Raw genomic sequence first — 15,333 nt, forward strand, 5'->3', positions numbered from 1 at the left:
ACGCGGCTCCCATTCACACTGCGCCTGACCCGGTATTCAACCCGGGTATAATCCTTCTTTTATACCGGGTTGAATTAACGGGTCAGGCGACCCGCTAATTCGCCGAAAGTGCTTTCACATCACACACTGACCCGTGTCGACACGGCAATATGCCGTGTCGATACCGGGTTATTTGTGCGATGTGAAAGGGGTATTACACACACACAGAAAAAATGTCAGATACAGTTTCCCCCAGAGTACCTTCAGAGAGCCACAGAGTCTAAGGAGCCAGCCACACAGCGCCCCTGTGGGCAGTTATTATGATAAAAGCCCGGCGCTGACTAACCAACCTTAATAGGTTAATTAGTACTAACAACACACTCCCCCCCTGTCTATAACACCATGGTACCACAGAGGATAACTGGAGTTATGTGGAGGGCAGCGCTCCCTGTCAGTGTCCTATGTCTGCAGGGAGAAAATGGTGCTGGTGAGTGCTGGATCCGCTCTGAGGAGAAGCCCCGTCCCCTGTAATGGCGCGCGGCTTCCCGCACAATTGGATTATACTGGCCAGAGCTTTTATATGCTAACAGCGGGATTAGCCCCTGTTAGCTGAGTGACCAGTTTAGGGTGATTGCGCTGGCCCAGGACGCCCCTCCGAGCGCCTACACTGTGTGTAGCTGAGCATTCATGGAGCACAGCCTGTCAGAGCTGCACTCCCACCCCTGTGCCGCCATACCCGCTGACGACCCACTAACCGGGACGCCGGCGCTGTACTCACCACTCTTCTATCTTCTGGCTCTGTTAGGGGGTAGTGTCCGTGCTGCGGGAGTGAGCAGTCGCCTCATGAGTTTGCAAAAAGCACCCTCAGGAGCTCAATGTCCTGTCAGCGGAGATAGAGAACCATTAACTTCAAGAGTTGGTTCCTACTTCCCCCCTAAGTTCCACGAACCAGGAAGGCTGTTGTCAGCAGCCTATTAAAACAAAACAAAAAACTAAGAAAACTCCTAAGAGCTCCCCTAGCTGTGACCGGCTCCTCCGTGCACATTTTCTAAACTGAGTCTGGTAGGAGGGGCATAGAGGGAGGAGCCAGCCCACACTATTAATCTCTTAAAGTCCCCATGGCTCCTAGTGGACCCGTCTGTACCCCATGGTACTAAAATGGACCCCAGCATCCTCTAGGACGTAAGAAAAATAAAATTGTTTGATCAGGGAAACTCACATTTTGCCCTTCTGTTGCTAGGTATTATCTTGTTGAACCTCTGTTGTGTGATAATGAAATTGGTTTTATTCCTACAGATATGTCCTCACACATCCAGCCTCAATAAGTCATGCAGTTCGAGATGCCTGGCATGAGTTGTCCACCAGGTCCCATGCAACTCTGCTACAGTAAGATGTCTTTTTGCCAAATAATGTGCCTTAGTCTCAACACAATGTGGCTAGAATGCATGAGAAGACTGTGCTGATTAATATGATATATGACACTTGTATATTGTGTGTGACTGAGTCTGTACTGTTTATGGAGAACAACAGAACTTATATTGGAAAAAAAGCTGCAGCTACTACATCGTACAAATTCAGACTCAGTCGTGCAAAGATATACAAGTTTCATATATCAAATCAGCTGATGGACTACTGCAGGCCTGGCCAACCTGTGGCTCTCCAGCTGTTGTGAAACTACACATCCCAGCATGCCCTTCCACAGTTTTAGCCTTCCCTAATAGCAAAACTGTGGCAAAGCATGATGGGACTTGTAGTTTTACAACAGCTGGAGAGCCACAGGTTGGCCAGGCCTGGACTACTGTATATGATCTCCTACATAAATGTTCATGAATTCTGACTCATGACACTGCCTGTCCAGGGAGGATCAATGTCTTCAGAGGTTCCCCGTTGCAGAAAAACCTCCATATAGGTAAGAGAAGACTCATTCACATTCACGCGTGTTCTGTTTACTGGAGAGAGGGACTGGAGGCATGCTGCCAGTGTGATGAAAATGTGGGGAGTGGTTCGTGGGCAAGGCATTTCATGAGAGGTCATACCCCTTTTCCAAAAGGGAGCCTAAGGTGCAAGCAAAAGTTTCATTATCCCCTACAAGAAACTGCAGTGTACAACATAGCACAGCCCTCCATGGCATGCTCCTCTATTGGGGTCATACATTTATACGCATTGACCTCAATACACAACATTGTGCTATTGGCCATTCCAGGCATCCTGCAAACCACAAGCAGGTGCCATGGGGCAGTTACGGTTCTGCCCCCAGGGCCCTGCATCCTGTCAATGGCACAGGTATGGGACTCAAAGTCGACAGCCATTAGGTCCATACCCATTGGTCAACAGTGGGTAGGTCAACACTAGAAATAGGTCGACATGGCAATTAGGTCGACATGAACAAGGTTCACATGAAAAAAGGTCAACATGATATTTTTATGTTTTTTTGGTGTAGTTTTCTCCATTAAGTGAACGGGAACCCCAATTCATGCACCGCATCCCCTTGCATGGTGAGCAAAAAGGTGCCCCAATTGTAGTCCAGTATGAAAAAGTCCCCCCAAAATTGTGAAAACTCATGTCGACCTTTTTCATGTTGACCTATCCACTGTCCACCGATGGGTGTCGACCTAATGGGTGTCGACCTAGAGTCCGGATATCCAATGGCACACCCTTAGTTACAGCCTTGTGTGTATATATTTCTTACCATGATAATATTTCAGATCTGACAATGGGGGTCATTCCGACCCGTTCGCTCGCAGCGGTGCTTCGCTGCGATGCGAATGGGTCTGAAATGCGCATGCACGGCTTGCGCATTGCGCACTTGCATCGTTGCCCGGCGACAGAGGTGGCAGGGCAACAACGCTAGCAATGAAGAAAGCGGTCGCAGCGGCAATAGCAAGAAGATGGACAGCAAGAGGGCATTCCTGGGCGTCACCTTACTTCACCTTACGTTTCCTGACGTTTTCGGGGAGTGGTAAGTAAAACGCAGGCGTGTCCAGGCGAACAGAGGGCGGAGGTGTTACGTCAAAGCTGGCCCCATCAATGATGAGATCGTCGCACAGGGTTAAGTATGTCCAGGGCTGGTCTTGTTTTACACAAAACTTTTTTAGCTAAGCAGGGCTGCACAAGCGTTCACAGCCCTACTAAGCTAAAATACATTCCCCCATAGGCGGGGATTAGTTGATCGCACCAGCAGCAAAAAGTTGCTGGCTGCGATCAACTCGGAATGACCCCCAATATCACAACATGCTGGTAATAGCAGTGAAAAAAATAAAAAAAATAAAAAAATATATATATTATTTCTTCACTTTTTATGTTGATAGGTACTTCTGTAAATAAATAAATGTAACTTACGTCTTCTGCATAGGTATTGTGGTGCACTTTATAATGGATGCTTGGCTCTGACAGACTCCTCATCAGTGAGTTTTTGAGCAGAGATTTATTTGTGTAGTACTGGACAAAACGAGTTCTTCTCACCAACAAGTGCAAAACAAAGCACATAAGCTCCAGTGATATGGAAATTAAGAAAAAGATTACTGTGCTCTCTTTCTCATCTGGTAGCAAAAGCTTTGTAAATATGCGGCTGAGAGAGATTATTACTCCAGCAGTACCTGAAAAGACAAATGAAAAAGCATGTTAGATAATGTCCTAACTCCTCATTAGTGATGAGCACACCACAATCACCTTTTAGGCACATTCATACTGTGCATGTTAACAAAGGGCAAATCATCTACTTAAAATTATTAAATGAGTTGAGGTTTCATTGAGTACATAATGGAATACTCAAAACAGCTTGGTGCTCATTGCATACAACCATATTTGCCTACCCTCCAGGGAGGCTGCCAAAAATCATCTGAGGTGTATATTTACTAAAAAGTGGATATGTTACCAGCAGCAAACAATCAGTCACTAGCTATAAACTTATAGAAAGTGCTAGATAAATGAAAAGTAGAATCTGACTGGTTGCTATGGGCAACTTTTGTAAACCCAAACTTAAGTAAATATACCCTTGAGAATCAATTTGAGTAAACTTTCAAAACTTTGTTGCAGAGATTAACTGAAACCCCAAAAACCTCAAGTTTTAAGAATAATTATTTTGCTCATCTCTGCTCATCAATAAATTCTTAATGATGGCAGATGCAGGCGACACACATAATAATGATTCCACATAGCAAACAGTTTAATAAAGGCCCGGTGAAGCCAAAACCTGAAAACAGATTTAAACAATTAAAAAAAGAAAATCATAGACTCAGTGTCAGAATTTGCATAGGCCAATTACCAAGAATCACCAACAATTAAGTGACCTAGACGCATTGTTCATATAAGTATATAAAACTCATTGACACATTTCTATCTATCTATCTATCTATCTATCTATCTATCTATCTATCTATCTACCGGCATTCTGCCCGCCAGAATGCCAGCAGCAGGGCGAGCGCTAAGAGTCCCCTTGCGGGCTCGCCTCGCCTGCCACGCCGCGGGATCGGTGGCTCAGTGCGCTCACCACAGGATCTCTTCCAACTCTATGGGTGTTGTGGACACCCACGAGTGAGAATAGCCCAAGTGCGCCAGGATTCCGTCTGTTGGCATTGTCGGCTGTCTGGATTTTGGGGTTGGCATTCTGAACACTGGGATCCCGACAGCCGGCATTTTAACTGCAATAAAGTGGAAGGTGATAACACACCAGCCAGTCAGCTCCTATCTATCTATCTGGACAAAGAAGCTGTGTAGTGGAAGTGCACACTTGTCCATTATGGTTTATTTAATAAGGTTGACCGCAGAACAGTAACTTTCACAAAGTAAATGATCATGGCCCTGATACTACCCAACAGAGATCTGCTTCTTAGTCACTGGCCAGCTTTCCCGGTGAAGGCCATACAGATAAATGGCCCAGGTAGTCATTTATACCTAAGACTCCTCCCCCCCTCCACCACACTCCCCGACTAACAGGCATACCCACCCTACCTTTATAAGCGAGTTCTTCACAGGTGCTCTGGCTGATCACTGACATGCTATTAGCTGTACCAGACTGCAGGGGAGAGGGGCACTGCAGGTAAGACACACAGGGGCAGATGTATTAAGCCTGGAGAAGTGATAAAGTGTAAGGCGATAATGTACCAGCCAGTCAGCTCCTATCTATCTATCTATCTATCTATCTATCTATCTATCTATCTATCTATCTATCTATCTACCTAATTTTTGCTGACTTTTTTTCTCCTCTCTGGGAGGAGGTGCAAATGACCACACCGGGGGTGGGGCAGACTTTTCTTATTATTAGGCCATTAAATCATGTCATATTGTCCTGCCCCATCTCTACGGACCCGTGATTCCTGGTATTTTTTTCACCATCCTGTCATCTTCACTAGGAAGTGGGCTGGAGGCTGGAGATCTACCCACTCTTTCGGAGGTCCTGGGGACTACCCAGAATATCGTGAGTCATCTGGACCTTCTGGGAAAGTAGGTAAATATGATTTATCTACTATCTGGCCCAGATGCTGCACCTAGCTTTGCCTGATGTGAAAGATTACTTGATTTTCCTTCAATGATCTGCTCTTAGCTACAGCTATTCCCGTGTCCAAGGATGCAACATGTGTTTTAAGAAACAGGAAGTTGCATCATTGCGAATTCCTGTAGACTGCATATTCAACTGAATTAGTACTGTGGCTCTAACTGAAATGCAAGTGATGATGAAAGTAATGTCAGATCAGGTTGAGTAAAGGGTTGCTTTCAAACTGTCAGTGTGTCATTGCCATTGTAAACCTGTGGGGCATATTCAAGTAGCTGCAAGTTTAGCAAACATATCTTACCTGCAGGGTTTTTCTTAGCAGGCGCAAGATTTTTGGTATTCACTTGGGTGTGTAGTTTTTACAATTTTTAAAGAGTAGAATTTTTTTTGGGAGCGCTTCCAGAGGAGGTCCAATTTTTCCTTAAATCCTTTGTTTAGGAAAAATTGTCAGCTGGAATCCTTTGCACTGCCCCCCTAATGACTAAGCAATTGGAAGTTTTCAATAAGCCTAATTAGTCCTTAAGTACTCACCTACTGCAGCACTGTCCTCCTCCATCTCATCTCCAACATTGCACACAGCTTCTTGTGCCGAGAACAGAACAGGTTCTGTGTACCCTGTATTGTTCTAATATCTGCAATATGTACGGCACTGATAAACATTTGTGGCACCCTATAAATAAAATGTAATAATAATAATACTACCCCTAACCTTGCACTAGCTCCCCATAGACACAACCTACACTACTACTCACCCTGCACCCGCTCCCTGCACACACTACATACTACCCCTAGCCCTACACGCACTCCCCACACACAGTACACTACACTACCACTCACCCTGCACCTGGTCCTCGCACACACTATAATAACACTACACTGCACTTACTAACCACATAAATCATCGGCAGCCATCTTGCCCACAGAATACTCAGCGACCAATTTTTTAAAATTAGATACTGTGGGTATGGGGAGCGTGCATACCTGCAGTAATTCAAAATATGTTGTGAGGTCCATGTACTTTTTTGGAGGCAAAACCTTGCGGCCAATTGGATTTGCCCCTCTGTGTAGGTTATTGTCATCTTGTGTCAGTTACTATCTATGTAAATATGAGTCGGTGGGTCAGTCTATGGTCCAAATTCAGTTACAGTATCCATAGGTAATTGTGGGTAAAAAACCTGTGGACATGACTTTAATTTGGCAAAAATACACTTTTACTATCATATTTAATATGTTCAAAAAATATATAAAAATCAGCCTATTGACACTGTAAGAACTATAGCGTAACTACTGTCCTTGCATTAGGTACAAGGGCCCTGTGACAGGGATTCAGCAATTTCCAAAATAGCCTCCCTTAGGATCCTGCACCCCAGCAGAGGCCCAAGCTCTGCTCTTGAACTGCAGAGTAGAGGGCTTTCTCAGACCATGCATGTCCAGTAGAATACCTCTGCTATTTTGAGAGCAGAGAAAGGAGGCCCAGAATGGTAGAGCATTTTTGTTAGACTCTTATCAAAATTTTCCTACAGAGCCGCAGTGCTCTACTCCTGCCTCTAATATGCTTTCAGAAGTTTCATTAGAAAGTACATTATCCGGGATATAATATATATTTTTTATCTTATTAAACCCTAATGATATTCTCAAATTATAGTAGTTCACTCGGTTCTGTAGCTAACATGATTTCACGAATGTTAAAATCTGAAACTTGATTTTATTTGACATAAGTTACTGGTTATCATTTAGCAGGTACTTGTTTTACAACTGATAGCCATTTGTTGAGCATTTGTATCCCTGAGAAAGTCATATTTAACGATTATTAAAGGGAACGGGGAATGGGAAATCTACTGCACTAGTGTTGTATTATGAATCACAGGATGAAAAGAAGACCCTATAGTACTGTATGTTGTATATCCTTATATTAAATCAAGTCTGGGGGTGGTGCCACAAAATATATTGTTGCCAGTATAAAAAGGTTTGTTTTGAAGAAAGGGAAAAGAATTGGACTTATAGTGGCGCACTAGTACAAATAATTATATTCTTAAAATATAACTTTTAATTCTACATTGTTAAAAAGCCAGTAACTGTGAAATATTAAAACCAATAAAGGACAAATGAAAGACAAGTTGTAACATATAATATTAAAACCACACACTACACCCAATGAGCTGTGCAGTATCTTTAGAATTAATTGTCTTATTATAGGTACTATGACCTTAGTTATAATAATTTGAGGTGTCAGAATATATAGAGTCCCAACTGAATAAAGGTCAACTATACCATGTAATGCTCATATGGTTTGGGCTCCTTGAGTGCGGTATTCTATAATATAATTCCAAATACTAGGTTGATTGTAGGCAGAGGCATAACTAGGGTTTTCGGAGCCCAGGGCAAGATGGAAAATGGCGCCCCCCCAACAAAAAAAAACCACACACAAAAAGAAGCATGTGCGCGCGGCGAAAAATGGGCGTGACCACACACCAGAAGGGGTGTGGCCACGCTCCAGAAGGGGTGTGGCCACTGAAAATGGCCCACAGTGCCAGTCACATTGCCCCACAGTGCCGGATACATGCCCCACAGTGCCAGTTACATTGCCCCACGGTGCCGGATACATTGCCCCACAGTGCCGGATACATTGCCCCACAGTGCCAGATACATTGCCCCACAGTGCCAGATACATTGCCCGACAGTGCCAGATGCATGCCCCACTCAGTGCCAGATACATTGCCCCACAGTGCCAGTTACATTGCCCCACAGTGCCAGTTACATTGCCCCACAGTGCCAGTTACATTGCCCCACAGTGCCGGAAACATTGCCCCACAGTGCCAGATACATGCCCCACTCAGTGCCAGATACATGCCCCACAGTGCCAGTTACATTGCCCCACAGTGCCAGATACATGCCCCACTCAGTGCCAGATACATGCCCCACAGTGCCAGTTACTTTGCCCCACAGTGCCGGATACAATGTCCCACAGTGCCAGATACATTGCCCCACAGTGCCGGATACATTGCCCCACAGTGCCAGATACATTGCCCCACAGTGCCAGATACATTGCCCCACAGTGCCAGATACATGCCCCACTCAGTGCCAGATACATGCCCCACTCAGTGCCAGTTACATTGCCCCGCAGTGCCAGTTGCATTGCCCCACAGTGCCAGTTACATTGCCCCACAGTGCCGGATACATGCCCCACAGTGCCAGATACATTGCCCCACAGTGCCAGATACATGCCCCACTCAGTGCCAGATACATGCCACACAGTGCCAGTTACATTGCCCCACAGTGCCAGATACATGCCCCACTCAGTGCCAGATACATGCCCCACAGTGCCGGATACAATGCCCCCCAGTGCCAGATACATTGCCCCACAGTGCCAGATACATTGCCCCACAGTGCCATATACATTGCCCCACAGTGCCAGATACATGCCCCACTCAGTGCCAGTTACACTGCCCCACAGTGCCGGATACAATGCCCCACAGTGCTGGATACATGCCCCACAGTGCCAGATACATTGCCCCAAAGTGCCAGATATATTGCCCCACAGTGCCAGATACATTGCCCCACAGTGCCAGATACATGCCCCTCTCAGTGCCAGTTACATTGCCCCACAGTGCCGGATATAATGCCCCACAGTGCCGGATACATGCCCCACAGTGCCGAATACATTGCCCCACAGTGCCGGATACATTGCCCCACAGTGCCAGTTACATTGCCCCACAGTGCCAGATACATTGCCCCACAGTGCCAGATACATGCCCCACAGTGCCATATACATGCCCCACAGTGCCAGTTACATGCCCCACAGTGCCAGTTACATGCCCCACAGTGCCAGATACATTGCCCCACAGTGCCAGTTACATGCCCCACAGTGCCAGATACATTGCCCCACAGTGCCAGTTACATTGCCCCACAGTGCCAGAAACATTGCCCCACAGTGCCAGTTACATGCCCCACAGTGCCAGATACATGCCCCACAGTGCCAGGCCCCACTCAGTGCCAGTTACATGCCCCATTTGGTGCCAGTTACATGCCCCACAGTGCCAGTTACATTGCCCCACAGTGCCAGTTACTTTGCCCCACAGTGCCAGATACATTGCCCCACAGTGCCAGATACATTGCCCCACAGTGCCAGTTACATGTCCCACAGTGCCAGATACATGCCCCACAGTGCCAGGCCCCACTTGGTGCCAGATACATGCCCCACTGTGCCGCCGGACCCCCGTGCCGCCGGACCCCCCCCCCCCCCCCCCGGTCACTTACCGGCCACTTGTTGATGTTGCTATGTGAGGGGAGGAGAGCGCAGCGCCTCTCCTTCCCCTCACCGCTCCAGGTCTCCGGCGGCTGTCTGGCGCCGGTTCGCTAGCCAATCAGAGCTCGCGGACCGGGAGCCAATCAGGAGCCGGTCCGCAAGCTCTGATTGGCTAACGCCGGAGACCGGACACAGCAGCGCTGCTGGCAGCGCTGCTAGTGCTGGCATCGGCGGTGAGGGGAGGGAGAGACGCTGCGCTCTCCTCCCCTCACATTTAGGGTTGACGGGGGCGAGTGGGGCATGATGCCCTGGACGCCGGCGGCGCCTCCCTCTCCTGGACCTGCCAAGGCGCCCAGGGCACGTGCCCCACTCGCCCTACCCTAGATACGCCTCTGATTGTAGGATGGACATAATGGGCTCAGCATCAATGTGTAGCTCTTATGTATGAAGAGTATTATTACACTGCTGGCTAGTGTTCCCTTCTCACCTGCTTCCACTAAATTCACTATACAACTGCTATCATTGGTACTAGTTTTTCCCTTAATGCAGAGGTTCCCAAACGCGGTGCTCAAGGCACACCAACGGTCCTGGTTTTAAATGTATTCATGCTTGGCCACAGGAGACTTAATTAGCACCTTAGTCAATTTGATTTAACCATCTATGCTGAGCCATGGATATACCTAAAACTTACCTAAGACTGTTGGGGTGCCTTGAGGACCCCGTTTGGAAACCTCTGCCTTAATGTTAAAGCAGGTTCGATGGACCCTTATAATGCATCCAATAATATTCACAATGCAGATGTTAAATGCATATAAGTATAATATTGGCTAGCGTTCTCAGACTCTGCTGTTAATGCTGCTAAATCTAAATCACTGTAATGTTATGAACACAATGGGGTATATTTACTAAGCTCCCGATTTTGACCGAGATGCCGTTTTTTCTTCAAAGTGTCATCTCGGTTAATCTCGGTCATTTACTAAACACTAATCACGGCAGTGATGAGGGCATTCGTAATTTTTTGCAAGTTCAGGTAAAAAATTACGAATGAATACACCATCGGTCAAAACGCGGCTGTTTAAGTATGAATCTCGGTCATTTACTAAGAAGTGCAAAGCCAAAAAAGAACAAACACTGCCGTGAAAAATTACAACTCGTAAAAAAGTGCTAAAAAAAAACAGACCTTTTTTTTTTATTCGTGATTGGATAGGCATGCACGGATCCATGAGATCCGTGCATGTATATCAGTGGGAAGGGGTGGGAAAGTGCTTATTTTTAAAAAAAAAATTGCGTGGGGTCCCCCCTCCTAAGCATAACCAGCCTCGGGCTCTTTGAGCCGATCCTGGTTGCAGAAATATGGTGAAAAAAATGACAGGGGTTCCCCCATATTTAAGCAACCAGCATCGGGCTCTGCGCCTGGTCCTGGTCCCAAAAATACGGGGGACAAAAAGAGTAGGGGTCCCCCGTATTTTTAAAACCAGCACCGGGCTCCACTAGCTGGACAGATAATGCCACAGCCGGGGGTCACTTTTATACAGCGCCCTGCGGCCGTGGCATCAAAAATCCAACTAGTCACCCCTGGCCGGGGTACCCTGGGGGAGTGGGGACCCCTTCAATCAAGGGGTCCCCCCCCCCCCAGCCACCCAAGGGCCAGGGGTGAAGCCCGAGGCTGTCCCCCCCCATCCAATGGGCTGCGGATGGGAGGGCTGATAGCCTTTGTTGTAAAATAAAAGATATTGTTTTTAGTAGCAGTACTACAAGTCCTTTCTGCCCTGCGGTTGACCTAAAGTGACGTCACCGCTGAGCAGAAAGTTCCCAGCATTGGTTACAATGTAGCGCATAGGCGCTACATTGTAACACTGCCGTGTGCCGCCTGTCAGTGAGGACAGGAGCACACAGCTGATCAGGAGAGTGCTACAACGTGGCACTCCCTGATTGGCTGAAGAAACCCACTTAGCCAGAAGGCAAAGTGGGTTTATGGCATTCGTGGAAAGGTGACCCATGTGCAAACATGGGTCACCTTTCAGTTCGTGGTCGGGCAACCGTTTTTTTGTTTTATTCAAGTACGTGGATTATCCCTGGATTTGCAGAGGAGCCTGGACCACTGGATCTGGTGAGTAGAATTTCTTCAACAGGTACCCCTTGGATTCTACTGGAGAAGAGGACCGACCTGCGTGGGAACATAAGGTAAGTATGTATGTATGTGTGTATGTATGTAATAAAATTATACTTTCACGGTGTGTGTGTCTTGTGTTTTTTTGGGTATTTTTTTAGTGGTAGTACTACAGGTACCAGCGGGCCCGTTTTTCCGCCGCATGCTGGTACTTGTGGTTCTCCAAGTACCAGCATGCGGGGGAGGCTTGCTGGGACTTGTAGTACTGCTACTAAAAACAATATCTTTTATTTTACAACAAAGGCTATCAGCCCTCCCATCCGCAGCCCATTGGATGGGGGGGGACAGCCTCGGGCTTCACCCCTGGCCCTTGGGTGGCTGGGGGGGGGGACCCCTTGATTGAAGGGGTCCCCACTCCCCCAGGGTACCCCGGCCAGGGGTGACTAGTTGGATTTTTGATGCCACGGCCGCAGGGCACTATATAAAAGTGACCCCCGGCTGTGGCATTATCTGTCCAGCTAGTGGAGCCCGGTGCTGGTTTTAAAAATACGGGGGACCCCTACTCTTTTTGTCCCCCGTATTTTTGGGACCAGGACCAGGCGCAGAGCCCGATGCTGGTTGCTTAAATATGGGGGAACCCCTGTCATTTTTCCCCCCATATTTTTGCAACCAGGATCGGCTCAAAGAGCCCGAGGCTGGTTATGCTTAGGAGGGGGGACCCCACGCATTTTTTTTTTTTATTTTGCATTGTTTAATTAAATTAAAAAAAAATAAGAACCCCAGCACGGATCACACAGATCCGGCCGAGATTGATTGTAAAAAAAAACGGCAGTGTTTTGCTAATCACTGCCGTAAAATTAGGTAAAAAAACACGAATGACATCGACATCGGAAGAAAAGAAAAACCCGAATACGACAGCTTAGTAAATCCATCGTAATCAATTCAAAAAGTTGCAGTTTTACACTGTCGATGTCATTCGTGATTGAACTTTGACCTTTTTTCGGAAATTACGAATCTTAGTAAATTTACCCCAATGTGTGTATTTTTTAATTCCCATTAATTTATTGCTGTTGGCAATTTCCGCCTATTCATACAACACTATTAGGAATATAACACACTGTTCTGAAAGTTCTTATCTCCTCAGTGATTAATTATAAAATCTCACTTAATATAATATTGCATGTATAGCTGTAATTTATAAGATCCTTGTGGTTTAACAGTGATGGTGGGGGTGAGGGGGTGGGGAGGAACACTGCACTATCAATGCAGTCAAAGTCACATGCAGGAGCTGATTTGTATAGTTTGACCAGCCTATGATGGTCTGATATAAAAAAAACTATGTATATTAGATTATCCTCCTGTGTTTCTATATATTGTTCATAATGGTTCATAGAATCTGGCATGCATATGTCCAGTGTCTAGTACCCAGGCTGACACATTCACTGTGTCTGAATGTATCTATAAACAATGTTGCAATCCTTGAATAGTTGCACTGTAATTCACAGTGTGTTGTGTGTAACTGCATGCACAGTGTGCTAAGATTCCATACTGCTGTGTTCTGACTCAATAACCATGATTGCATGCGCAGTGTTTATCTCATACTATTTGTAGCTGTGTAACTAGTATTTGCATCCTGCACATGTGGTATAAGCCCAATCAATGTCCTTCAGTCTCTAGAGTCCGCACATTTTAATTATCATATTCTGACCATGACACACATTATTAACATGCACATTTTGTTAAAATCATAGGTGGTGTGTGAATAGCCAACGCATGTTTCACAGCTAGTTTCCTCATCCCTGCTGTATGAATAGGCGGAAATTGCCAACAGCAATAACTTAAAGGGAATTAAAAAATACACAGTGTGTTCATAACATAACAGTGATTTACATTTTGCAACGTTGACAGCAGAGTCTGAGAACGCTAGCCAATATTATACTTATATGCATTTAACAACTGCATTGTGACTATTATTGGATGCATTATAAAGGAGCATCCAACCTGCTTTAACATTAAGGAAACAACTAGTACCAATGATAGCAGTTGTATAGTGAATTTAGTGGAAGCAGGTGAGAAGGGAACACTAGCCAGCAGTGTAATAATACTCTTCATACATAAGAGCTTACACATTGATGCTGAGCCCATTATGTCCATCCTACAATCAACCTAGTATTTGGAATTATATTATAGAATACCGCAATCAAGGAGCCCAAACCATATGAGCATTACGTTATAGTTGAAGTTTATTCAGTTGGGACTCTATATATTCTGACACCACAAATAATTATAACTAAGGTCATAGTACCTATAATAAGACAATTCTAAAGATACTGCACAGCACATTGGATGTAGTGTGTGGTTTTAATATTATATGTTACACCTTATCTTTCACTTGTCCTTTATTGGTTTTAATATTTCAAAGTTACTGGCTTTTTAACAATGTGGAATTAAAAGTTATAAAGTGTATAATTATTTGTACTAGTGTGCCATTTTAAGACCAATTTGTTTCCCTTTCTTCAAAATGAAAGTCATATTTAGCATGACAAAACATACAAGGCATTTATTGCCCTTCTTAGGCCACACTGCCGTTTTTTTATTGTTAGTGTTGTATTGTACTGCTGTTGTCCACCACCCCCTACATATGCTGTGATTGACAGGAATGTGGGATACATTGTAGTGTGTAGTAGTAAAAATATTTTAGATGTGCCATTGGTCTATTATTAGCACACTTAAAAGTACAGGCAAAATAGGAATGGTGTTTGTATAACAAAAATAATGCATTCTTTTACAATTTTGTCACTCTCCTATTATTCCAAAGTGGCTTTGCAGACATGAACTGACATAGTATCCTCCTGTATAGTACTATATCCTTCCAAAGACAGAGTAGTTGTAGATTTGTACCCCTTTAACACCACCAGCTTTGAACACTGGTTATTGCACATTAGCGTGCATAACCCATGTTGCTGTGCGGTGAAAAAGGGCCCAGTTGGAATAATCCGTATCGAGTGACCCGGTAATCCAACTCGGGTAGTTTGCGGGGTTGAACACGGGTTCAACCCGGCTCGTTGTGCAGTGTGTCAAAGTCAGAAAAATATCTCTATGCACACTACCATATTTGCACCTCACACAGGTCCGTGCTGCGCATGCGTACGCTCTCCCGCGAGTGCGCATACCAGCTGTTGCGTGCACCCGCTGGTGCTTGGTATGCGTATTTACGGTAGAGTTTATGCGATCGTAGCGTGCGACTCAATCATTACATATTTTCACTAATAATGTATTTTGTAGATCATGGTCCCTTTGATAGATTCTGAAAGTTTGGTTAATATAGAATGTTTATGAACAGAGGAATCCCTCTTTGTTTGATACGAAGGGTCAGACAGGAGTAATACAGTGGTGTTTAGTATCCATCGGAAGAATATTTAATTAGAAATATTCCGGTGTTGGTTTGAAGCAGATCAATCGCTCGTGCGAATAGTTATGGACATAAGAAGTTTATGAACATTTACT

At 45.4% G+C, this 15,333-nt stretch overlaps 1 protein-coding gene across 3 annotated transcripts in view; it reads right to left on the reverse strand.

Annotated features, from left to right (window-relative positions):
* SLC29A4 (solute carrier family 29 member 4) overlaps positions 1-15,333 on the reverse strand; it is a 601,272-nt gene that overhangs the window by 291,264 nt on the left and 294,675 nt on the right. For all 3 annotated transcript variants that reach the window (XM_063934124.1, XM_063934122.1, XM_063934123.1), the window contains one exon: positions 3,319-3,575. In XM_063934124.1, coding sequence (XP_063790194.1) covers positions 3,319-3,575 — 257 coding nt within the window. The remainder of the gene's footprint in view (positions 1-3,318; positions 3,576-15,333) is intronic.

Source organism: Pseudophryne corroboree, chromosome 7, assembly GCF_028390025.1.
Source record: "Pseudophryne corroboree isolate aPseCor3 chromosome 7, aPseCor3.hap2, whole genome shotgun sequence".
NCBI classification, from domain to species: Eukaryota; Metazoa; Chordata; class Amphibia; order Anura; family Myobatrachidae; genus Pseudophryne; species Pseudophryne corroboree.